General features: G+C 38.7%; 1 protein-coding gene across 2 annotated transcripts in view; it reads right to left on the reverse strand.

Moving 5' to 3' along the window:
- Positions 1–6,433: 6,433 nt before the first annotated feature.
- Positions 6,434–26,826, reverse strand: part of YWHAE (tyrosine 3-monooxygenase/tryptophan 5-monooxygenase activation protein epsilon) — a 59,651-nt gene continuing 39,258 nt past the window's right edge. Inside the window, exons 2-7 of one of the 2 annotated variants that reach the window (XM_059381064.1) lie at positions 18,647–18,846; positions 16,177–16,283; positions 14,951–15,157; positions 12,215–12,351; positions 9,262–9,308; positions 6,434–7,399 (exon numbers count right to left, since the gene is read on the reverse strand). In XM_059381064.1, coding sequence (XP_059237047.1) covers positions 9,301–9,308; positions 12,215–12,351; positions 14,951–15,157; positions 16,177–16,283; positions 18,647–18,846 — 659 coding nt within the window. In that variant the 3' untranslated portion in view covers positions 6,434–7,399; positions 9,262–9,300. The remainder of the gene's footprint in view (positions 7,400–9,261; positions 9,309–12,214; positions 12,352–14,950; positions 15,158–16,176; positions 16,284–18,646; positions 18,847–26,826) is intronic. The other variant, XM_059381063.1, reaches the window with a different exon arrangement.

Here is a 26,826-nt window from a genome sequence, read left to right on the forward strand (position 1 = left end):
ACAAACATTCACAGCAGCTTTATTTGTAACAGACAAAAACTGGAAACAACCAAATTGTCCAATAGTAGGTGAATAAACAAATTGTGGTATATCGTAACAATGGCATACTTCTCGGCAATAAAAGGAATGAACTGATACATGCGACATGAATGAATCTCAGAACAATTATGCTGAAAGAAGCCAGACACGCCCTCTAAAAACACATTATACACACTATATGATTCCATTTATATCAAACTCTAAAAAATGCAAACTAATATAATAGAAAGCAGATTAATGCTTGATCAGGAATGGAGGAGGGCAAATAACAAAGGACAAAAGACACTTGTGAGGGTGAAGGCTACACTATCTTCGTTATGATGATGGTTTCACAGGTATATACACATGCTAAAACTTATCAAATGTATAGTTTCGTACATGCACCTTATATGTCAACTGTACCTCAATAAAGCTGGAGGGTTTTTTAAAGAGTTGTACCTTTCAGAAATTTATAGGCAAGTACACAAGAGTATTTTTCCTGGGCGCCTGGGTGGCTCAGTGGTTAAGCCGCTGCCTTTGGCTCAGGTCATGATCTCAGGGTCCTGGGATCAAGTCCCGCATCGGGCTCTCTGCTCAGCAGGGAGCCTGCTTCCTCCTCTCTCTTTCTCTGCCTGCCTCTCTGCCTACTTGTGATCTCTCTCTGTCAAATAAATAAGTAAATAATCTTTTAAAAAAAAAAAAGTATTTTTCCTGTTTTACATGCAAGATTATATATCTTAGTATGTATTTTCCTTTTCTCAGTTAACATATGCAGACATTTTTATGTATTAGCAGAAATGGTTTATCTCATTTTCGTACATAGTAAGGATGTACCATGACTGATGGCCATGTAGGTTTTTTCTAATCTGCTATCATAATGCTGAAGTGGACATATTCTGCATATATTCGTGAGCATATATACACACAAGCAAAGGATGCATGTGTTGAAAACTTTCATTTATGTTGTCAGATAATCCTCTAAAAAACCTGTCTCAGGGCACCTGGCTGGCTCAGTTGACAGAGCATGTGACTCTTGATCTCAGGGTTTTAAGTTCGAGCTCCACGCTGAGTGTAGAGATTACTTAAAAATAAAATTAAAAAAAAAAAAAAAAGAAGAAGAAAAAGCCATGGAATCTACATCAAACTGTTGAAATCAATAAATTAAGACGGCCATGGGATACAAGATAATATACAATAATCAAAATTAAGTATCTACAGGGGCGCCTGGGTGGCTCGGTGGGTTGGGCCGCTGCCTTCGGCTCAGGTCATGATCTCAGCGTCCTGGGATCGAGTCCCGCATCGGGCTCTCTGCTCAGCAGGGAGCCTGCTTGCCTCTCTCTCTCTCCCTCTCTCTGCCTGCCTCTCTGTCTACTTGTGATCTCTCTCTGTCAAATAAATAAATAAAATCTTTAAAAAAAAAATTAAGTATCTACAATATGAAAATGAAACAATTTAAATACTATTTAAAACATAAAAAAAATTTAAAAACTAGGACTAAGGCCACCAAAAGGCATCAGACTGCTACAAAGAAAATTACAAAACATTACTGAAAAAAGCATTAATGATCTAAAGAAATTAGGAATATACTATGTTCATAGATCAAAAAGACGTAATTGTGTGAAGATACTAATTCCTCCCAAATTTACTTATGGAATAAAATGCTTATCAAAATCCCAGCAGGTTTTGTTGCTGTTTTACTACTGAAATGGATAAGCCAATTCTAAAAAATATATGGAAATGCTAAGAGCCAAGAATAACCAATGCAATCTTGAAAAACAAAAAGCTGGAGGACTCATGTCACCAGATACCGAACACAGAGTTGCCTTGGCACCAAGACAAATAGACTAATGAAACAATATGTGGTGCTGGCTCTTCTGAATATCGACACAGGAAAGTATTTTTTTTAAACATCTTCCTACTACCACATACAAAACAAATCCTAGATGATTCTATATCTAGATGTGCTACGTCAAACAATGTTTCCAGAAAAATAAAAGATTAATGATCTCGGGGTCTGCAAATATTTCTTAAATAAAATTATAAACACTTACCTTAAAAGAAAATATGGATAAATTAGGCTACATTAAAATTAAGATGTTTGTCAAGACACCAAGATAATGAAAAAGTAGGGCACAGAAATATAGAATTGCAGTAACAACTCCAAAAACATTCTCTATTCCTAATATATAAAGATTTCCTACAAATTAGTAAGAAAATGAAAACTCAACAGAAAAACAGGCAAAAGTGGGTATTTAACAAAAGAGGATATCCAAACGTCCAGAAGACAGATTTTGGTGTTCAGTTTCTTTAGTGATCAGGAAATTGCCAATTAAATACAGGATGAGATTCCACAACATACCCACCAGAAGTCTACAACTAAATGCCAGTGAGGATGTCTAGCAACCAAGGTTCTCATACATTGCTAGCAGGACTGCAAAACAGCACAACTACTTCGGAAAACTGTCTTGCAATTATCTACGAAAGCTAAACATATATATTCCCCACAACCCAGTAATTCCATTCTCAGGTATATACACAACACTGATGCATTTATGTATATGCCAAAAGTTATGTACCAAAATGTCCATAATATCATTATTGGTAACCTCCCAAAATGGAAAATAATCCAGTGTCCATCCAGAGAATACACAGTGGTATACTAATAGAACAGAAGGCTATATCGCCATGAAAACACTATTATAGGCAAAAACATGGAGGAACAGCACGTAATACTGAGGGGGAAAAATGCTGTATGATTCCTTTTATATCCAGTTCAAATACAGGCAAAATTGATGGCAATGATCAGTTGCAAGAATAAGGGAGTAATTACAGACTGAGAAGGGGGCATGAGAGGAGTCTTCTAGGATGCTGGTCTTGTTCTAGATCTTGATGTGTGTGATGCTTAAACAGTGTATTCCCTTTGTGGAAATTTACTAAGCTGTATGCTTCTCAAGTATTTTCTTTATAGTTGAATATAAAACTTAAAGGAATACCAAAAATGACAATGTTTCTCTACATCCTTACAACAGATTATTCTATAAATCTTATCTCTGCCAACTAACAATTGTAATATTTACCTAGGCAAAATTAATATCTCCTAAATGTTCTGGCTTACATCTTAATGAGGAACGAGGCTTAGTGGGGAAAAAATGCTCTTTAGTTCCTAGAATTCCATTAAAAGCAAATTCTGAGGGAACTCTGCAGTTATGGTGGCCTGATATCATGCCTACAAATTTGCTATTAATAAGAAAGAAGGCTTAGGTGCTGTAATAAGCCCTATCCCAAACCTAGAACCACTGGAATCAAAACAGAAAGGAAGTGTCTGGGGGAAGACCTAGAAACAAGCAATATACAATGGAAGCACGAGTACCAGGAGCTTCAGCGTTAACAGGAAGATTGGTTAGTTGTAGCTTTAGAAGTAGCCCCTGGATAGGATTCATACTACCCAGTATGAAATTATGAAAGAAGTAAATGTCCAAAAAGCAATGCACTCTTTAAGAAAAACCATTTCAGCCCTCCCTTACACATAACAGAATGCCAACCTAGTGTTTCCCCAAAGTGGTATAACTGAGATAGCACAGGGCCCATTTCTTAACATGCATATTACAGCTTTTGAAAAGAATTTATCAATGTACAGTTCTATCAATTGTATGATGATCTCAGAAATGTATTTTTTAAACAGTCACTTAGAGGAAACATTTCAATGAAACATTAGTTTTGATAAAGAGCAAAAAGAATGGCTTAATGGTTAAGAACATGGGCTCTGTAGTCCTACAAACCCAACTCTGAATCCTGTTTGAACTACTTTGAACTGTTTGAACTAGCTGTGTGGCTTTGGCCAAGTTAACTTTTCAGTTTCCCTATCTGCAAAATGCAGGTGACTACTCATCAAACTATTGAATATTTATGTGCTAGTTTACTGACACTGCTTAATAACGAGCACAGTGCGGGGCACCTGGGTGGCGCAGCTAGTTAAGCCCCTGACTATGGCTCAGGTCATGTTCTCAGGATCCTGGAATGGAGCCCCATTTCTGGCTCCATGCTCAGTGGGGAGTCTGCTTGTCCCCTGCCCCTCTGCCCCTCCCCCCCACATGCTTGTACTCTCTAGTTAACAATCTTTAAAAAAATAAGCACAGTGCCTGGTACACAGCCAGTACTGAATGTTTGCTAAATATTAGTTCTTCTATCAACTACTGGATTAGTAACTCAACTGATAAAACAAGGTTTAATTTTGCTTAGCCAATTGGATCCAGAATCACTTCCTCTAAAAGCTCACAATTCCTAGAAGTTCACCAGTGACCCCTATTACTTATTATAATATTCAAAACAAAGCAAGATTCCTCTTCAAAATGCCATCTCAGCATGCTCACTCTCCTATTGTCCTAGGATTAACAGCAAAGCAGCTGATTTGGGATCTTACTAAACTCTCAAGTGGCATTTGTCCGAGGCAGAAGCAAAGTTATAAGTTCACATTTATTCCATCAAATTCCCCTTAAAAATAACCTAACCTAAAGTTCATTCTCATCTTCCTTGAAGAAGCAAAACCTAACTTTGGATATGTTTTTCCAGCCACCAGTTCTAGAACCCAGGCGAGTCACAGATACATTTATTGGTGCTTCCAGCATTTTAAAAAACCTTTGGGTTTAAAACATTTTTTTTTCCAAAGCAAGCACTATTATAACTGAAACATACATTGCATTCAAATTGTAATGTTAACTAGAGTTTCTACTGAAACCAACTGATCCTCAAAAACTAAACGGAGCTGAAACAACTTCACCTTTTCAGACCACAGATAGAGAGTATTTCTTACAGGGCTGTCACCTTTCTGCAGTTTTCCTGGTTGCCCGTCTTCCATACTTTACAGGGATCTGAAGACCTGTACCAGTCACCACAATATTCCCCAAGTGCCTTTAATGGCTTCTCTGGATGGCAAGTTCTTCTCTCTCCAAGACTGCCACATTCTTGAGCATGCTCATGGGATCCTGAGTTTGCTGATCCACAGAGCCAACTAGAGACCCCTTTTACTAAACACATGCCTGTAACAACATAACTTGACAGAAATCATCTCCACAAGCCAGACTGTTCTGTAAAAACATTACCCACGTGTTTGACTCTTTAAGTCCAGGCACCTGTGCATTTGTGTTTAGTATGGGAACAGACTGCAAAACACTAAGTCCCCTTATCTTTAAAAATTTGATCGAATTTTAAGAATTCCTTCAGTTTTGGACCTTGATGCAGCAACACTTTTGGCCACCTGACTGCTGGAAAAAGAACCAATCAACCTGAAAACCTCTTGGACATAGCTCCACATCTCCACAACTATTTAATGGAAAAGCAAAACAAAAAAAAAAAAAAAAAAAAAAATCTTGTTTATCCTAATTATGGACATATATATACTTTAATAAAATAAAAACTTCTAGGGAAAAAAAAACTACTAGGACACATCACTCTTCTGCTAATTTCCTAAGTCTTCACTACTGAGAATTAAGCCAGGGTATATTTTTGGTGTCAACATCTCATTTAGCAAGAGTCAAGTGTGGTGATAGAGCAGATACTCTCAGACACTGCTGACGGGACTGGGGGGCACTCTAAAAGTGGAACCACCCCTTTGGAAGGAAATGGGCAGTATTTATCCGTTGAAAAGTATGTTCTCTCCCACAGGACATCTAGAAATGCAAATAATTAAGTGGAGACAGTTACAAAGGTGTTTAATTCAACACCATAATTTATAATAGCAAGTCTAGAAATAATCTGTCCAAAAGGAGTCAACTGGTTAAAAAAAAAGAAGAAAAACCAGGAGTCCATCCATATTAGTCACTCAAATTAGATCTAAATGCCTGATACAGGATGGTCTATGGTGACTAAATACCTATACATACTGATGTAGACTATTTCTCGAAGAAACTATTTAACAATGAGTGTCTCTAGTAAGGGGGGTGGCTACATAGTTCTACCATGTGTACATGTACTACTGAGAATGGATGTAATTATTTTCTGTTCCTGCCACTGACCTTTAGAAGTGGTAGTGGGGGTTAATTTTACTTGAGCCTAAGGAAGATTATTCTGACACATTCAGCCTTGATTGTACAACCCAAATTCCATGCTAAAAAATGATACATAATTACACCTGGTGTGAGTATAAGTTTGTACTTTAATGATTAAAATAAATATCGTGTTGTTACCTGGTTAAGAAGATAGGACTGGGAATGAATTGACTTGAGTGTTCTTACTCAGTGTTCTTCAACAACCAGGTTACCAGCAAAGAAGAAGTCTTTTTCTAAAAATATGTATCATCTTTGGGAAATATAAGTGATTTGTGGAAGAAGAGGGGGTAATTTTCCACATTTAGGCAAACAATACTGTCAATGTGTTTGGACTAGAGTTTATTTTAGAAAGATAAAGGATGGAGGCGCAATAATATTTGGCATTTTTAATTTAGGTTTGTTTTATTTAAGTTTAATGTTAATTCCATGCTGTGTTTCAGTAAGAACAATACAGATTCTGTATCTGTGGCTCCAGTCAGATATCCAGTAGTACAAATTAGCTTCAAGTTACACATACTGAACAAAAGAGGTTGAGCGAGCGAAGGGGGGCCGGGGGCCAAAGGGAAAGGGAAGGAGAAGAAACAAAGAATTGAACACGCATGCAGGCTTTTCCATACCACCTTCAATGCTAACCTGCTTTAGAGGGAGAGTATAAGTAGGCAAGAATGAGCAGCCACGGATTGTTGAACTGTTACCAGCACCATGCTTTTCAGCAACATTTCAGCAGAGTTTGAAAACACTTTACAGCAAATCCATTACAACTCTCCAAACAATCTTTAACCACTTCAAGCTAACACCCAATTAATTTTAAACATTGGTATAAAATTCAGTTTAAACAATTAGAAAAAGGAAAAATGATACCACAATGCCTCTATAGTGTGATTAACCTCTCTCTTAGATGCTTGCATCACCTAGAAGTCTAATGGATTTTGAATGTAATTTCCATTTCTAATGGTGATCTTGCCACATCTGGCAGGAGACAATACAGTAATGCTGAAAAAGCCTCTATGCAGTCCTGTTAGTGTCTTAAAGAACCTAAAAGCTGGGACCAGTAAAATCCACAGAAATTCACTCTTGCCTTTAAGAACTTTTGAAAACTTTTTTAAAATTTAAAAAAAAAAAAAAAAAAAAAAAAAAAACCAACAGGGCAGGAACCTAAATTCTGAGACCAAATGTAAAAGTCAGATTTGGTGGTTCTCAGTGACAATGGGGGAATTTCCAATGGGAGTGGGATGGGAAGGAATGGGGTAGTCAGAGATGGTTTCTCTTGTTGGCTTTTATGTCTCACTGATTTTCATCTTCCACATCCTGCAGCGCTTCTTTATTCTGCTCTTCACCTGCAAAGAAGAACAAGTTAATTATTTTACACTGACTAAATTAGACTATTGTAGTAACAAAGAAAGGTATCATTCCAAGCACAGACGTCTTACATTTGCTACAACTGATATTAAACACAGACAGCCAAAGGACTTATACCATCCTTGACACCTGAAATGCCTAAGCCAAGAAGTGCTGCTGGATCAAAGTCCTGAATGGTCAATAGTCAGGATGAAAGGGGAAAAAAAAAAAAAAAAAAAAAAAACAATGCACAGTAAAACTATTTTTATGCTAAATAAGCTCTTAAAAGTAGACAGCCAAGGTAACCATATTGTTAAATGATTTTCAAGCTTTCATGTATATCTTGGGTCAAAATACTCTTTCTCAATAACCTCACCTCTTTAAGAATCAAGGGTACTTATTAGGGGTTTTTTTGGTGAAATCTACTCACAAGCTCCATGTGAAATGCTTCAGTAGAGAAATGAGCAGTAAGATGCTCCAAAGAAGTTCTTCAATTTTAAAGGGAGGGTTCTGCTTTTTTAAGTGAGTTTACATTTTGTATCTTAGCCAGTCACACCAAACCATAAACCAAGTTTCTTACTCCAGAGTGAAACAGCATGCTCAAAGTAAACCAGACCGCTGAGGTTATTAAAGAAGGGCATTTGGACCAGTTCTCTCATGCCGGTTTTTCTTTTCCCTTAAAACATGATGATTGGGCTGAGGAATTTGAACTGCACTATGACATGCAACAGAAAGCCAGCCTATTCACTGGAGAATCATCTACCTATTAAAAAGCATTAAGTAAGTCAGCCATAATAAAAAAAAAAAGCATGCAGGCTTTTGCTAAAAAATAACGAAAGAGGTTAAAGTTACATTCTTTTGTGCTTTAACAAATCACTACAATTCCTATGTAGTTAACAGTTTGAATTAAAATAAATGAACAGTTACCTAATACAACAATCATTTCAGTTCAGACAATCCATCCATTGATATTGCTTGTTAATTAGGATGGACAAATGACACTAAGACTGGGTGCCTACCAACATAAAGCATTTAACCTGAGGAGTGCTTTTTAAGCAGTCTGAAAGACCTTGATATGATAAAACAATGCTGTTACGGCAACAAGGATTAGGTAAGCATATTTTTAGACACTTGAAATTTTCTTCTCTGACCAAAATATTTGATATTGAAATGTGACTCTTTTTAAAAAGTTCTTAAGGTGGGGTGCCTGGATGGCTCAGTGGGTTAGGCCTCTGCCTTTGGCTCAGGTCATGACCTCAGGGTCTTGGGATCGAGCCCCCCAACGGGCTCTCTGCTCAGCAGGGAGCCTGCTTCCCCCACCCTCCGCCGCCTGTCGGCCTACTTGTGATCTGCCTGTGTCAAATAAATAAAATCTTTAAAAAAAAAAAAAAGTTCTTAAGGCACATAAAGAGTTTTGACTCATATATATAGAAAAAGACATGCAAAGACAGACCAAAAAACCCATTTACAGAGGAAAGAAATGATGCACCACCCAATGATTCCCAAAATAATGTATTCAAACTCAGGAAATGATAGGAACATTCACGCTCATTTTTAACAGCAATACACTGCCAAAATATGGTTAACAAACAACAACAGAGCACACTCTAATTCACTTATAAGCAACCATTAGATTTGCCAAAAGTTCCAAGTAACTTTGGCATAGAATACTGTCAGATGAGTCACACCCAACCAGAGGTAGACAGAGGTAGCAGATCATAAATGTCTTGGAAGGTTTCACATCCTAGAATGTAGAACAGGCAGTTTTGTAAGCAAAAGGGATGATGGTATATATGCAGGCATGATTAGTGAAGAACCAAAACGAAAAAGCAGAATTCACTGTGCCATGATAATGACTTACAAAGTAGAGTTTTTAGGAAAGGAAGAGTTGGATTATCCTTTAGGAATCTATATTGCAAGGAAAAAGGGAGGGAGAACAATCATATGAAAGCAACATTACAAGAAAAACAAACCAAGAGAGCAGGACGAAAGAAAACATCAATGATTTAGGAGAGTCAGATTTGGGTCTTTTTACTTTGTATACACTTCACTCTACAAAGTATCTGTTTCTTTCAATTTTAAAAGGATAAAATAATATCCTCTTAAAAGGTAAACAGAAGGGGGGCGTTTCTTTGGACAGGTATTTCTTTGCCCACTGTTTCCTGATTTGGGGGGAAGAAGGGGACAGGAAGAGAACACACATTTCCTATGGACTTGTTTATGAAATAGTCCTCTGAAAACAGGTTAAGAGAAAAGGACTGAAATCACTTGATGAGAAAAAGTGGTAATGTTTATAAAGATGTTCCAACACAGACTGAAGTGAACATATTCTGCAGTTAAAAAAAAAAAAATGAAAACATCTCAGTAAAAGCTCGGGAATCGCATACACATTTCTTCCTTTAGAAACCCTTAATTCAAGTGTTTTTTTAAACACCATTTTCCATAATAAAATTTAAAAACAAGAAAACTATCTAAATAATGCTCAACTCTATCCAATATCCCGGGAAACTGCCAATTCCATGTCTGCAATTTTGCACAGATTCTAAGTCACAAAACCAAAGTTAATAAAACATGTAATACTATACTTCTTAGGGAAAATGGCGAATAAATGACTAGTACCCACAACAATTTGTAAATTCAGATTTGTTAATTTTACTAAAATGTTCAAAGACTACTTTAATTTTTCACTGTTAAACTTGTTTCATTATTTCAAATATTGTATCGCCAAAGCTCTTAAATGAAAATTAGTCTGTTTCAACCAAATTTAATCAACGGTCCATTACAGTGGTAAGAACTGAAGCAAGTGGATTTTACTAGATTTAAATAAAACTGTTTTAGGATTAAAAAAAAATCTATGTAATAAAACATCTCTGGTACAAAGAACCTTTGCAACTATGTAAAATAGTTTCAAGAAAATATCCTATTGCAGAAGGCAATCTATTTCATAAAATGTTTGATAACAAAAAAAAAAAAATATCTTTGGCTCTATGTAAAAACAAAATTACATATAGTTTACTTTACTGGTTACCAGTGACAAGAATAGCATTAGAAAATATAAAAAAAAAAATCCATTTAATTTTACTATCTAGCAAGCTTAGTTATAAAAGTTGGAATGAACTGCCACCCCCCAAAAGCAGGGCTGCAACCCAGGTCATCATCTTTGTTATTTCACCCTCAGAAAAATGCCCCCAGAGGTCAGAGGGGTATACACCTTACTTTAGGTCAATACCGCTTACCAAACTCTCCACATGTTTTCCTTTTATTCCCTCAAACAGGCACAGAGATATTATTCTTCTCTGAGCTGAGGGTGACTATGAAGAGTCCATAGCTGGCCATTCTTCTGAGTAGTTATTGTTTAGAGTACAACAGAATGTTAAAGCTGGAAGGAACCTCAAGTCATTAGTTCAGAGATAGTAAATTGGTTTTCAGTCCCACAGACTGGCAGTGGTTGCCTGAAGTGCTGTGTTGGAAAGTAATCTGTGGCTCCATCTGGCTTTGTTCAGTAAGCGTGCAAGTAGATATCATATGCCACATATCTTAATCCAACCCTAGTCAAGTATCTAAATATTTCATAAAGCAGGGCGCCTGGGTGGCTCAGTGGGTTTAAAAGCCTCTGCCTTCAGCTCAGGTCATGATCCCAGAGTCCTGGGATCAAGCCCCGCATTGGGCTCTCTGCTTGGCAGAGAGCCTGCTTCCCACTCTCTCTCTCTGACTACTTGTGATCTCTGTCAAATAAATAAATAAAATCTTAAAAAAAAAAAAAAACAAAAAAAACACTCAAAGGATCTGCAACTAAAATTGACAAACTTTTTGTTTCTACTTCCCATACCACCACCACCAACTGTAAAGCCAGCTCATAAAATGGTCATGTTACTCACTCTTCAATAATCTATCATGGATAAAAAGGATTCTCTGGAATAAGCAGAATAAAATCTCCTTTAAAAAATCAACAATTATTGGGCGCCTGGGTGGCTCAGTGGGTTAAGCCACTGCCTTCGGCTCAGGTCATGATCTCAGGGTCCTGGGATTGAGCCCTGCATCAGGCTCTCTGCTCAGCAGGGAGCCTGCTTCCTCCTCTCTCTCTGCCTACTTGTGATCTCTGTCAAATAAATAAATAAAATCTTTAAAAAAAAAAAAATTCCCACAGAGAAGCTGATTCATAAATATTTACTGACACCATCTAGTTTTAACCTGAGGATAAGTCACCCAAAGCAGTGATCATGACATGCAATTACACAGATCCCTAAAATTTAATCTGAGAAAGATAAAATGAGATGGTTCCTGCCTCCAAATTCCAAAACAGTGAGAGAAGCAAACTAAGTTTAGCAAATATTAGAGACAAAAAGTTTTTAAATCTTCAAATATTAAAAAGAGAGTCCCCGGGACGCCTGGGTGGCTCAGTTGGTTGAGCGGCTGCCTTCGGCTCAGGTTATGATCCCAGCGTCCTGGGATCGAGTCCCACATCGGGCTCCTTGCTCGGCGGGGAGCCTGCTTCTCCCTCTGCCTCTAGCCTGCCACTCTGTCTGCCTGTGCTTGCGCTCTGTATCAATCTCTCTCTCTCTCTAACAAATAAATAAAAATCTTTAAAAAAAGAGTCCCCTTACCAAACAAGTCTTTTACATTATCATCGTACAGCCCCAAACAGAAAACTGTACTTTGAGATCATCTGCTGTAAAGGCAGTATTAAAATTTGATAGTCTGTAGGGTAGGCTGAGTCTAAACTATAGCTTAATGTGAAGAAATACCAAGGAGATCCTAAAAGTAAAAAGACCCAACAACTGAAAGAAATGCATTTAACGTCCGAGTTTCCTTACCATCACCCTGCATGTCTGAAGTCCATAGTGTCAGATTATCACGTAACAACTGCATGATAAGTGTAGAGTCCTTATAGCTTTCTTCACTCAGCGTATCCAGTTCTGCAATTGCATCATCAAAAGCTGCTTTTGCCAACCTAAAAGTATTTACATAAATATATTACAAAAATAAGCCCTTTAAAAACAGAAATGACATGTCAGAAACCAATCTTTTTCTTAAGTTATCCTGTAGTATGTTAATAGTGACACTGAATATCTTGGGTTTAAATACTGAAATAAAGGAAAAACAGATACAACTTATGAAAACTATTTAATTTTGTAATCTAGCAAATTTGGAGGCAATAAAATTTTTGGAGCACCACTACCACTACTACTTTTTAAAGAAAAAACAAACAAACAAACAAACAAAAAACCCCAGTCCCAGTGTGGAGCTCAACCTCACGACCTCAAGATCAAGAGTTGCGTACTCTACTAACTGACCCAACCAAGCACCCTAGCGCACCATTTCTTACCAGGCTTTTGACAAGCCTATCAGTAAACAGAATACACAGACCAAATTCTATCCTGAAGCACCACTAAAATATATACATAATAAAAGTATTACCAAGTTCTAGTCAACAGCTCACTTATTTAATAAAATTTTAAGGTAAAAAGACGAAATGTTGAACAGCTCAGTTTAATTCCAAAGACTTTAATGCTAAAGAAGCAGAAAAAGGGGGGAGGGTATAGAACCCACAGAAATGTGGTATATAAGCCATTTTACTAAATTTAAAAGAAACAAAATCAACATTTACTGGGTATGGTACATGATGTACACCAAGTGATGCAGGACACTAGGGGAGAAACAGAAGAAAGGAAAGAAACACTCTCAGTCCACAATGAACATCTAGGAATAGAGGACTGACTGATACACAAAACTATTATAAAACAAGTATGAGGGGCGCCTGGGTGGCTCAGTGGTTTAGGCCGCTGCCTTCGGCTCAGGTCATGATCTCGGGGTCCTGGGATCGAGCCCCACGTCGGGCTCTCTGCTCGGCGGGGAGCCTGCTTCTCTCTCTCTCTCTCTCTCTCTCTCTCTGCCAGCCTCTCTACCTACCTGTAATCTCTCTCTGTCAAATAAATAAATAAAATCTTTAAAAAAAAAAAAAAAACAAGTATGAAGTGCTACTCTGGAGAAAGTACTTAAGAAACCCTAGAGAATGAGCAAACCAGGAAGTCAAATACGAACTCATCCAAAAGGGAAGGAGAAGAGCATGAATGGAATGCTAAAAATTGAAGTAAATGGACAGGGGCACCTGGATGGCTCAGTTGGTTAAAGCGTCTGCCTTTGGCAGGGTCTTGGGATCGATCCCCCCATTAGGCTCCCTGCTCAGTGAGGACCCTGCTTCTCCCTCTCCCTCTATTGCTCACCCTGCTTTATGTTCTGTCAAATAAATAAATAAAAATCTTTAAAAAAAAATAAGTAAGTTAAGCAAATGCTTAAGAGCAAAGGCATGGAGAAGACTTAAATCAAAGTGATGGAGAGCTACACTGGAGAATGACAATGAAAGATCCAATCAATACTATTAGCCAAACAGATAGCTATAACTTCTTCGGTTAAGACCTGTACCTCTTTGACAAACTCAACTAGGAATTTACAATGTTTTTAGATGAATAAATAATGGTTTGCATTTAAATGAATCCACCTCGTATCAGGAGAATCTCTTTCATGAAGTATCTGGCTCCTATATACTCAAGAAGACTATATACATTATTCCAATTATATGAGGAAACTAAAATAGGCAAATTCACAAAGACAGAAAGTCGAGATTAGTGGGGGCAGGGGTGGAGAGATCTAGAGAATTACTGGGTAGTGGTTAGTTTGTTTCAGGTGATGAAAAAGTTTTAGAAATACCTTCATGGTGGCAATTACACAATATTGTGGGTATATTCAATGCCATTCAACTGTACAACTTAAAAATGGTTAGAATGAGGGGTGCCTGGGTGGCTCAGTTAAGCCCAAGTTCTGTCAACTGAGTCGATTTTTTATTTCAGCTCAGGTCATGATCAGGGTCTTGGGATCAAGTCCCATGTCTAGCTCTACGCTCAGCAGGGAGTCTGCTAGATTCTCTCCCTCTGTCCCCTCCATTTACTCATTCTATAATAAATCCTTTTTAGAAACGGTTAGAATGATAAACCTCATGTGATAGTTTACAGTAATTTTTTTTTCAAGTAAAAAGCTATGTACATAAAGCTATCCTTTAAAATATCTAACTGAGGTGCCTCATTAGCGCAGTAGGTAGCGCGTCAGTCTCATAAAATTTCTAAATGTATCAAAAAAACTGGGAATAACCTAAAATATAAATGGGGGAATCAACATACAAAGATGAAGAACTGCTCATATTAAAATAGAAAACATAAAATACGTACACTAAGAGCCTAACTATATGAACATGCCTACAAAGACTAAAAGCGAATATTTAAAAAAAGTCTATTGTAATTCCACTCTCCCACTAACAAGTTTAAAATTCAAACTACCAACAAAACTTTTCCCCATCAACATAATCCAAAACTGCTATCCTAGTGAACTGAGACAGGGTTGGTCTTAAAATCATCCAAAGCAGTTTCATTAAGAGCTAAAAGAATTCTCTGTTACATGGCCAACGCTGCAAAGGCAATCCCAGGAAACAAGACAATTCTCTTTTGTAACTTTTTTCACTTTCACAGTGAGAGCTTTTGTTTTCTTCCATGACTTACCTGCAGGCACGGTCGGGGGAATTAAGAATTTCATAGTAGAATACGGAAAAGTTGAGAGCAAGACCTAAGCGAATTGGATGCGTTGGTGGAAGTTCTGTCATTGCAATATCACTAGCAGCTTTATAAGCCACTAGGCTGTTCTCTGCAGCCTCCTTCCTGTCATTTCCCGTGGCAAATTCAGCCAGATACCTGTGGTAGTCCCCTTTCCTAAAATAAAACAAACACTATTAGGAAAAATACTTTTTAAATGAAAGTAAACTTAAAATTTTGTAGTCTGTAAAGTGAAACGTGACAGAAATATATTTCATAATTAACACGGATACTTCAATAATTTCACAAAGTCTCTTTCAGCAAAGACTGACTAGTCTATTCAGTTTTCCACCTCAGAGTTCAGAATACCAAATATAAGCAAAAACCTAGCGAAATTAACTGCAAAGCCTCAAAAATCAGTATATTTTTCACTGGCTAAAATTAAACACAAAAAAGTGGTTCCAAAAAAAAATGGCATGGCAGTTTCTTAATTTTGAAATAAAACTTCGACATAAATGGTAAAACTAAACTCTGTAATACATTGCTACAGCTGGCGGGTAACTCCACACAAAAAACAAATGCAAACAGGGACAGCTAGGTGGCTCAGCTGGTTAAGTGGCTGCCTTCAGCTTGGGACATGATCCCAGGGTTCTGGGATCGAGTCTCTCTTCGGAACTTGCTCAACAAGGAGCCTGCTCTGCCTGCTGCTCTCTCTGACAAATTTTTAAAAGTGCAAATAGATAAAATCTAGTACTCTTACACTAAACAGTCTGACCATCTTAAATGCAACAATAATTGTTCATTAGCAGTGAATACGCAATTGAGCACTCAAAATTAAGTTTAAAATCATCCCTCCCATGTAACTATCCTAACATTAAACAACTATTCTTAAATAAAAGTTGAACACCCCGGGCGCCTGGGTGGCTCAGTGGGTTAGGCCGCTGCCTTCGGCTCAGGTCATGATCTCAGGGTCCTGGGATCGAGGCCCGCATCGGGCTCTCTGCTCAGCAGGGAGCCTGCTTCCTCCTCTCTCTCTGCCTGCCTCTCTGCCTGCTTGTGATCTCTCTCTGTCAAATAAATAAAATCTTTAAAAAAAAAAAAAAAAAAAAAAAGTTGAACACCTAACACAGAAGTAGTAGTAATTCTAAGGGGGCCAACATTTAATCTGACATTTTCCCTTCTAGTATAGAACCTACATTTTATAATAGAAAACCTTGGACTCGCCAGTGTTAGCTGCTGGAATGAGGTGTTTGTCCAGTACATCCAGAATGTCACAACAGATTAACTTTAGCTCAGTCTCAACCTGAAAAAAAAGTCAAAAATTGTTTAAGTCTAAGAAACTGCATAAACTATGACATATTCTCCCTCTAGTTTTTAGGGAGAGAGTCATAGTAAACATAATACATTTCTTTATGATACCTTCTTCCCCACTCTTGATTTTAAAAAGCAGAGTAAAGTTGTCTCCAGGCTACAGAAATTATCCTCCTTCTGCATGCTTTTAGTTTAGTGCTTTAAAACAACCAACCAACCCACACCACCACGATACGGGGCGTGTGGCTGGCTCAGCTGGTGAAGCATGTTGACTCTTGACCTCACGTTGAGTGTAGAGATTACTTAAAATTAAAACCCTAAAAACAAAACCCATACCAACAACCTCATGATTCAGTTACAGATCTGAAAGTAACACTAATTACTTCTTACTGAGAGCTGCACACTTCTATTAATTACCATGTAAGGTAGAAACTATCATGTACACGGGGAAACTAAGATTATGATATTTGGCCAAAAATCACCAATTTAAAGACCTTCAAGAGGGAGAGCTAGGATTTGAACCCAGACATACTATAGAGCCTAGGGTCACATTTTTTAAGGGATGGAATAAAAATTCAAACCCAGGCAGTCTGCCGCTAATGTTCACATTCCTAACCACTACTATGCTCAATAGGCAATCACTTTAGTGGCTGAGATCCACAACAGTTATGGCACCAAAAATCTGTATACTAAAGTAAATATTGCTACTTACCTAAAATTTATCACACTTAAAACGCATACCATCACCCAACACACATACACATCTTGTTCTCTATTTTCCATTAATACACAGTAACAGAGCTGAACCTTTTCAAGTTCTTCTTACGCCCTCTGGAACTTTCATTCCATTGTAAAGAATTCCCCACTCTCTCTTCTAATCTCATTCTGGTGCTGGGTTAAACTAGCTCTTTCCTGAATAAACTACCTCCCTGTGTCTTTTCAAGTGGCAATTACTGTAGGACTAAGACACCTTCTGAATTCTCCTAGCTCCCCACTATGACTGGCTGCTATTACTCCAAATGGCTGCCCCTTGGAAGCTCATCCTCTACATTCCAATTTCTAAGCCTCTGTCATCAGTGGATCTCTATATGCCTTTCATCCATATTCACAGCCTACCTCACCAATTCCTAGTATCACACCAAGGTATCACACCCATGTTCCTTTCAAAAGAGTTCCTGACCTCAACTACATGACCTTTTTTGTCAATATCCCTAACTGTGTTGCTTTATCCAGGAAGTCTTAAATTATTTCACCACTGGACTCTAACTTCCTTTTTATTTCTTTTATTCCTGTTATTCCTACTTAGGGACACATCCAGACACCCAGCCACTTGAATCTTTCATCTTCCCCCCAATTTATCAGTCCCTCTCTTTATTTCCTGCTTCCTTTCCTACTTAGTCCAAATCCCATTCCTGCTGAGACACCAAACTTTTCTATTTACAATCCATATACAATACATATCTGAGCTTTAACGGACACACTGATATCCTTCTATGCGACCCCAGTTATGTTAATCAATCACTCAGAACTGTAGTTTTCCCATCTATAAAGTAGAACAATAACCTAGTCTTTACAGGGTCATTTAAATAAATACCCTACCTTGCACAATTACATGTACTAATAAATATCTCTCCACTCAAAACAGTGTCCAACAGAGGTAGAGATAATTAATAAATGGAGTTTCTGCTCAGCAGGGAACCTGCTCCCCCCGCGCCTGCCTGTCTGCCTACTTATGATCTTTGTCAAATAAATAAATAAAATCTTAAAAAAAAAAAATAGTTCTCTACTTCTGTGGTGTTGAAAACTAAACACCCTCTACAGCTTCCAGAGAAAAATTCTTCACACCTCTTTCCTGAAATATTGTATGGCCTACCATAATCCAGATAAGCTAAAATGAAAATTCATTAAAATAGAAAAATGTTATTACACATGTATGCAACACATGTGCCCTGGGCTGTGATCCAAAATGTCCAAAACCGGGGTGGCTGGGTGCTTCAAGTCAGTTAAGCGTCTGCCTTCAGCTCAGGTCATGATCCCAGGATCCTGGGATGGAGTCCCATGTCACAGTCTCTGCTCAGTGGCGAGCCAGCCTCTCCCTTCCTCTCTGCCCCTCACCCGACTCATGCACTCTGACTCTCAAATAAATAAATAAATAAATCTTTAAAAAGATGTCCAAAACCTGGAGCACTTGGCTGGCTTAGTCAGAAAGAACATGTGACTCCTATCTAGGAGTCATGAGTTCAAGCTCCACACTGGGTGCAGAGATTAAATAAATAAAACTTTAAAATAAAATATCCAAAACAGATGCCAAGAAAGCATCTTTCTTTAAAGATGCCCAGGATATGATGATCTTACCATTTGCCGATATTCCCGAATCATTTTTAGTTTGTCTTCTCCTCCCTTGTTTTCTTCTTTCTGTTCAATGCTGCTGATTATTCTCCAGGAAGCTCTTCTAGCTCCAATCACATTTTTATATGCAACAGATAGGAGGTTTCTTTCTTCAACTGTCAACTCCACATCCATCCCTGCTACTTTCTTCATTGATTCCACCATTTCTGTAAGAGAAAAGTAAAATCAGATCTTACACAAATAAGTTTTGTTATACAATATCCCTTCACAATACATCTTTTTTTTCCTGTCAAGCTAGCGTAAAATGTCAAGAATCTTAACAAAAATACAATCATTGAAACTAGTATGAGTAGGGGTGCCTAGGTGACTCAGCTGGGCACCTGCCTTTCACTCAGGTTATGATCCCGTGAGAGTGTCTGGGGGCTCTCCTCTTCTCCCCCGCCCCTTCTCTCAAACAAATAAATGAAATCTTTAAAACACGAGTTAAAAAAAAAACTAAAAAACATGTCAAAGAAAACAAACTAAAAGCCTAGAACAAGAGAATCGGTAATAAAAGATGTATAGAATCAAAACTTCATATACTTCAAAACTATAATTCACAGTATGGCTTGGAAAGATTTATCTCATTAAATAAGGGAATTAGGGGGGCGTCTGGGTGGCTCAGTGGGTTAAGCCTCTGCCTTCAGCTTGGGTCATGATCCCGTGGTCCTGGGATTGAGCCCCGCATGGGGCTTTCTGCTCCGCGGGGAGCCTGCTTCCCTTCCTCTCTCTCTGCCTGCCTCTCTGCCTACTTGTGATCTCTGTCAAATAAATAAATAAAAATCTTTTTTAAATAAATAAATAAGGGAATTGGGGGGGGCGCCTGGTGGGTTCACATGGTTAAGCATCTACCTTCAGTTCAGGTCATGATTCCAAGGTCCTGGGATTAAGCCTTGCATAGGACTACTCCCTGCTTGGCGGGGAGCCTGCTTCTCCCTCTCCTTCTATTGCTCCCCCTGCTTGTGCTCTCTTGCTCTGTCGAACACATAAACAAAAATCTTTAGGGACATTTGGGTGGCTCAGATAGTTAAGCCGCTGTCTTTGGCTCATGTCATGGTCCCAGGATCCTGGGATCGAGTCCCACATCAGGTTCCTTGCTCGGCAGGGAGCCTGCTTCTCTCTCTGCCTCTGCCTGCCACTCTGCCTGCTTGTGCTTGCTCTTTCTCCCTCTGACAATAAACCAAAAAAATCTTAAAAAAAAAAATCTTTTAAAAAATAAGAGAACTAGGAAGACACCTGCCCGTTTCCTAGTACAAATAATTGAGTTGGCAGTTTAGACAAAAATTAAAAAGTTACAGGCTCTAGGGGCACCTGGGTGGCGCAGTCATCTGAGTGTCTGACTCTTGCTTTCAGTTCAGGTTGTGACCTCCGGGTGGTAAGACTAAAGCCCCGTGCTCAGAAGGGAGTCTGCTTGTGTTTCTCATTCCTCTCCTTCTGCCCCTCACCCCTGCGCCAAAATCACTCTCTCTAAAATAAATAAATCTTAAAAAAAAAAAAAAAAAAAGTTACAGGCCCTGTTACAAAGTTACGATAATTTTTTAAAAAAATATTTTCTTACAAATAATTTCCCAAGTCAATACAAATAAACTGTAGTTCGAAGTCATAGGAGTAAAGAGCATTCATATAGGAAGCATACACATTTGGGCGTCTGGTTAGTCACAAACACAAACCAAACTTATCTTTGGTTTCCATCCTTCCTTCTTTAGAAAGGCACTGTCCACCTCCTACGAATTCAATTCATCAGCAAAACTTCTGATGGTTCCTATCTGTTACCACTAGGTGGCAACCAAAGAAAGGGGAGCAGATAAATCTTAGCCGATCCTCAAGTAAAGGAAAAAACAGGTAACACAATTAAAGTGAGTGGCTCAGTCATTAGGCGTCTGCCTTAGGCTCAGGTCATGATCCCAGGGTCCTGGGATCAAGCCCCGCATCTCGCTCTCAGCTTGCGGGAAGCCTGCTTCTCCCTCTCTCCCACTCCCCCTGCTTGTGTTCCCTCTCTAGCTGCCAAATAAATAAACAGAATCTTAAACCAAACCAAAACAAAAAGGCATCTGACTCTTGATCTCAGCTCAGGTCTTGATTTCAGGGCCATGAGTTCAAGCCCCACACTGGGCATGGGGCCCACTTAAAACAGGTGGCTCAGTCAGTTAAGCATCTGACTCCTGATTTCAGCTCAAGTCATAATCTCAGAATCGTGAAATGGAGGTCTCTCCCTCTGCACCGTCCACTATGCATGTGTGCATGATCTTTCTCTAATAAATAAATAAATTTTCTTTAAAAACTTAAAAAAAATAAAATAAAAACAATGCATGTGAATGCAGAGGAAGAACCAAAAACAGCTCAATGAACACTAACCTAATATATTAATGAAAACTATGCTTTCAGAAAAAACTAAGTGCTATATTACCATATGGTTCTCCAACTTTACTGATTCAGAATCTTTAGTACTAAGACCCAATGATCTGCATTTTAATAAGCACCCTTAGCATACATTAACACTCTAAACATAAGCAATACCTTAAGGTATGATGCAGATGGTAACTTTATGACACACTGCTTACTAGTTAAATTATGTGTAATCCCAAGGAAATATGTTTAAAAAACATCATCCTTTTGGGAATATCAGGAAACTAAGAGAAACGTTAAAATGGTAAGGTCTTTGGCAAATAGTTTGGTAGTTCCTGTACTGTTAGAACACCCTAAGATTCAGCAATTCCACTACTAGGCATTACCCAAAAGAAAAGAAAATACATCTTCACAAAGACTTTTTATACAAATGTTCACAGAAACTTTATTCAAGACAGCGAAGATGACAACCCAAAAGTCCATGTATACAATGGAATACTACTCAAGAACAAAAAATAAACCAAGGATTCAAGTAACATGGATGAGTTGTAAAATCATGCTAACTGAAAAAAGTCAGGCCAAAAAAGACTGATTCACTTTAAGTTATAGAAAATGGAAAACTATAAACACAGCAAATAAGTGATTACCAAGGTATGGAGGTGAAGTGAGGGGAGCTTGAGTGCAAAGAAAATGTGCAAATAACAGAACTGCTCTACTGCAGTGGTTCTACAACTGAACAGATTTATCAAACACTGAATTTTGGTTTAAAAACCAAAAAACCTTGAATAACCTAAACCTTGAATAACACAAGAAAACAGAGGGAGCAGACCCACCAAGCAGTCAGAAATCCAAGCATACCTTTTGACTCACCCCCGTCAAAACTTTACTAATGATCTACTGTTGACCAGAAGCCTTGCTGATAATTAACACCTATTTTTTTATGTCATTTGTATTTGTATTATATACTGTATTCCACAATAAAGCAAACTAGGAGAAATAAGTTGTTAGAAAATCCTAAGAGAAAAAATGTTCATGGTATTCACTGAAAAAAAAAAAAAATCTGTATTTAAGTGGAAAAACACAGTTCAAACCCATGTTGTTCATCAAGAGTCAACTATACATGGAAAAGAAATCATATACAAATACTTTAATAAGGTGGATTTTTCTTTTAATATTTTATTTATTTATTTGAGAGAGAGAGCGAGCACGTGCACAGGCAGGCAGAGCAGCAGAGTGAGAGGGAGAAGCAGGCTCTCTGTTGAGCAGGGACCCTGACATAGGACTGGATCCCAGGACCCTGGGACCATGACCTGAGCCAAAGGTAGACGCTTATTTGACTGAGCCACCAGGCGCCCCAATAAAGCAGACAGATTTTTTTAATGTAGTTCTGGAACATTAAGAAAAGACATATTGGGGGCACCTGGATGGCTCAGTCATTAAGCATCTGCTACAGTTCAGGCCATGATTCCCAAGGTCCTAGAACGGAGACCCACACTACGCTCCCTCCCCACCCGGAAGCCTGCTTCTCTCCCTCCCCCTGGCTTGTGTTTCCTCTCTCACTGTCTGTCAAATAAATAAATAAAATCTTTAAAAAAAAAAAAAAAAAGAAAAGAAATATTGGGAAGTACAGTAGTAAGACCATTAATTCATTTGTGGAAGCCTGAAAGCGTTCCTTTTTTTTTTTTTTTTTTAAATAGTCATGAAAAGAAAGTCTAAATTCAGGGGCAGTGAAGTTGGAAGGTAATTTCAAGCTCACTTCCATACTAGTTTGTATTTTCAAACACTAGCAAATTAAACATTCCTCAAAAGTGAACCAGTAAACTTTTCTAAACTGGCCCTAACAAAGCAATTTAGAAAGTAACCTAGCTACACCATTAATCCTTTTAAACTTTAAGACTCTGCAAAAAAACTATACACAAGTATCTAATACCACCAAAAATTTAACAGTATGACTCTGGGTACTATTCCAGATAATTTATATTTCCTTCACTTCTCTGTGCTTTAAAATTTTTTCAACATTTCTGGGGATGCCTGGGTGGCTCAGTTGGTTGGGCGGCTGCCTTCGGCTCAGGTCATGATCCCAGCGTCCTGGGATGGAGTCCCACATCGGGCTCCTTGCTCTGCAGGGAGCCTGCTTCTCCCTCTGCCTCTGCCTCTGCCTCTGCCTGCCACTCTGCCTACCTGTGCTCACTCGCGCTCTCTCTCTCTCTGACAAATAAATAAATAAAATCTTTAAAAAATTTTTTTTCAACATTTTTTTAAAGAGATTTTTGTTTGTTTGTTTGACAGCAAGCACAAGCAGGGGAAATGGCGGGCAGAGGGAGAGGAAGAAGCAGGCCACCCCCACCCCACCCCATGCAGAGGAGGGAGCCCAAGGTGGGGCTTGATCCCAGGACAATGGGATCATGACCTGAGCCAAAGGCAGACACTTACCAACAGAACTACCCAGGCACACCCAAATTTTTCAACATTCCAACAGTATTTTTACAATATGGGGGAAGAAGAGAAATATATTTAAAGCACTCAATACTACTCTATCCCAGATTAAATTCAGTATTCTCTTCATTTAGAAAGCCAAAAACAGAGGCGCCTGGGTGACTCAGTGTGTTCAAGTCTCTGCCTTCGGCTCAGGTCATGATCTCAGGGTCCTGGGATCAAGCCCCACACATTGGGCTCTCTGCTCAGTGGAGAGCCTGCTTCCCTCTCTCTTTCTCTCTGCCTGCCTCTCTGCCTACTTTTGATCTCTGTCAAATAAATAAATAAATCTTAAAAAAAAGGGGGGGGGGGAAGCCAAAACCAAGGCATAAAAGACTATGGTACAACTACAGAAGCAGCAGTTGTCCAGTTTTAGTAAATAACAGCTTTACTGATCTGCAATTCACATATATAATTCATCCATTTAAAATGTAGTGATAGTTTCAGTATATTCACAAAGTTGTGCAACTATTACCACAACCAATTTTAGAATATTTTTATCACTTGAAAAAGAAATACTCCATATCCATTAGCAGTCACTCCCCATCTATCCCCAACTTCATCAACCCTAGGTACCCACCTACTTTCATTCTATGGATTTATGTCCATTCTGGACATTCCATATAAATAGAACCATATGCAGGCATTCCTTGTTTTATTACGCTTCACAGAATCGTGTTTTTTACAAACTGAACATCTGTGGCAACCCTATGTGAAGGAAGTCTACTGGCATCTAATTTCCAATACCATTTGTTCATTTCATGTTTCTGTGCCAAATTTCAGTAATATAAATGTTGTGTTCTGACTGTTCCTCTGACCTGCCTGCCATTCAGTGCCATGTCATGTCTCCCCACCCTCCACTGTCCTCTCCCTCTCTTCCCTCGGGCCTCCCTATTCTGAGACACTACAACAGTGAAATTAGCTCAATTAATAACACTGAAATGGCCCCTAAGTCAAGTGAAAGGAAGTTTCACAGATCTCTCACTATAAATCAAAAGCTAGCAATGACTAAGCTTAAGGTAAGGAAGGTGTGCTGAAAGCTGAGACAAGCCAAAAAGCTAGGCCTCTTATGCCAACAATCCTCCAAGTTATGAATACAAAGTAAAAGTTCTTAAAGGAAATGAAAAGTACTTCACCAGTTAACACAGGAATAGAAGCAAACAGCCCTATCATTAATAGGGAGAAAGTTTTAGTGGTCTGGATAGAAGATCACACCAGCCACAACATTCCTTTAAGACAAAACCTAATCCAGAGCAAGGCCCTAACTTTATTATATGAAGGCTAAGAAAAGTGAGGAAGCTGCAGGAGAAAAGGTCAGGACAGCAGAGGTTGATTCCTGAGGTTCACGGGAAGAAGTCATCTCCCTAACAAGTGGAAGCAGCAAGTGCTGATGTAGAAGCTGCAACAAGTTATTCAGAAAATCTAGTTAACATCATTAATGAAGGTGGTTACATTAACAGATTCTCAGTGTAATAGAAACAGCCTTATCTAACTAAGACTTTCAGAACAGAAGAAAAGCCAACGACTGGCTTCAAAATTTCAAAGGACAGGGCGCCTGATGGCTCAGTGGGTTAAAGCCTCTGACCCAGTGTTCTGGGATTAGGCCCCACATCAGGTTCTCTGCTCGGCAGGGAGCCTGCTTCCCCCTGCCATCCCCCCCTGCCTTCTGTCAAATAAATAAATAAAATCTTTTAAAAAATTTTTTTCAAAGGACAGGCTGACTCTCTTGTTAGGTAGGAGCTAATGCAGTTGGTGAATTTAAGTTGAAGCCAATGCTTACTGACCATTCTGAAAACCCTAGGCCCTTAAGAATTATGCTAAATCCAGGTGTCTGGCTGGCTCAGTCTGTAGAGTTTGCAACCCTTGATCTCAGGGTTCCGAGTTCAAGCCCCACACTGGATGTAGCAATTATTTATAAACACAATCTTTAAAAAAGAAAAAAAGGAATAAGACAAAATCTACTCTACCTATGCTGTTTAAGGGAACAAAGCCTGGATGACAATGCATCTGTTTACAACATGGTTTACTAAGTATTTTTTTAAAATCTATTTTTTTTGGGGGTAAGGGGAAAAGGAAGAGAGGGAATCCCAAGCAGACTCCCTCCCAAGTGAGGAGCCCAACATGGGGCTCAATCCCATAACCATGAGATCACAACCAGAGACAAAACCAAGAGTCAGTCGACTTAACCAACGAATCCAACCCAGGCACACCAGTTTACCGAGTATTTTTTTTAAGCCCACTGTTGAAACCTAATGCTCAGGGGGGAAAAAAAAATTCCTTTCAAAATATTGCTTCTCAATGACAATGCACCTGGGTCACCCAAGAGCTCTGATGGAAATGGACAAGAGTAATGTTTTCACATGCCTGCTAACACAACATCCATTCTGCATCCCGAAGATCAAGGAGTAATTCTGACTTTAAAATGTTATTTAAAAAATACACTTGAGAGGTGCATGGCTGGCTCAGTCAGCAGAACATACCACTCTTGATCTTGGGGTCATGAGTTCAAGCCCCACGCTGGGTGTAGAAATTACTGAGGAAGGAAGAGAGTAAGGGAGGAATTAATTTTGTAAGGCTACAGCTGCCATAGTCAGTCATTCCTCTGACAGATCCAGGTAAAATAAACTGAAAAACTTCTGGAAAGGAATCATAATTCGAAATGCCATTAAGAACATGACTGATGGAAGGAGGTCAATATATCAGCATTAACAGGAGTTTGGAAGATGATGATTCCAAACCTCCTGGATGACTTTGAGGGCTTCAAGACTTCAGTGGAGGAAGTTCACTGCAGATGTGACAGAAACAGCAGAAGAACTAGAATTAAAAGTGGACCTAACCTGCGGCACCTGACTAGCTCAGTCAGTACAGCATGACGCTCTTGATCTCAGGGTCATAAGTTCAAGACCCATGTGGGATATAGACATTACTTAAATAAATATACTTTTTTTTAAGATTGTATTTATTTGACAGACAGAGATCACAAGTAGGCAGAGAGGCTGGCAGAGAGGAAGTAGGAAGCGGGCTCCCCGCTGAGCAGAGAGCCTGATGTGGGGCTCGATCCCCAGACCCTGGGATCATGACCTGAGCTGAAGGCAGAGGCTTTAACCCACTGAGCCACCCAAGCACCCCATAAATAAATATACTTTAAAAAGTGGACCTAATCAAAACCAAAATAAGATATATCACCTGTCAGAATGGCCAGTATCAAAAAATAAACAAACAAAAAAAGAACAAGAAGTAAGTGCTGGTAAGCATGTGGCAAGAAAGGAACCCTAATGCACCTTTGGTGGGAAGATAAACTGGTGCAGCTACTGTGGAAAACAGTA

Source organism: Mustela nigripes, chromosome 16, assembly GCF_022355385.1.
Source record: "Mustela nigripes isolate SB6536 chromosome 16, MUSNIG.SB6536, whole genome shotgun sequence".
Lineage (NCBI taxonomy): Eukaryota > Metazoa > Chordata > Mammalia > Carnivora > Mustelidae > Mustela > Mustela nigripes.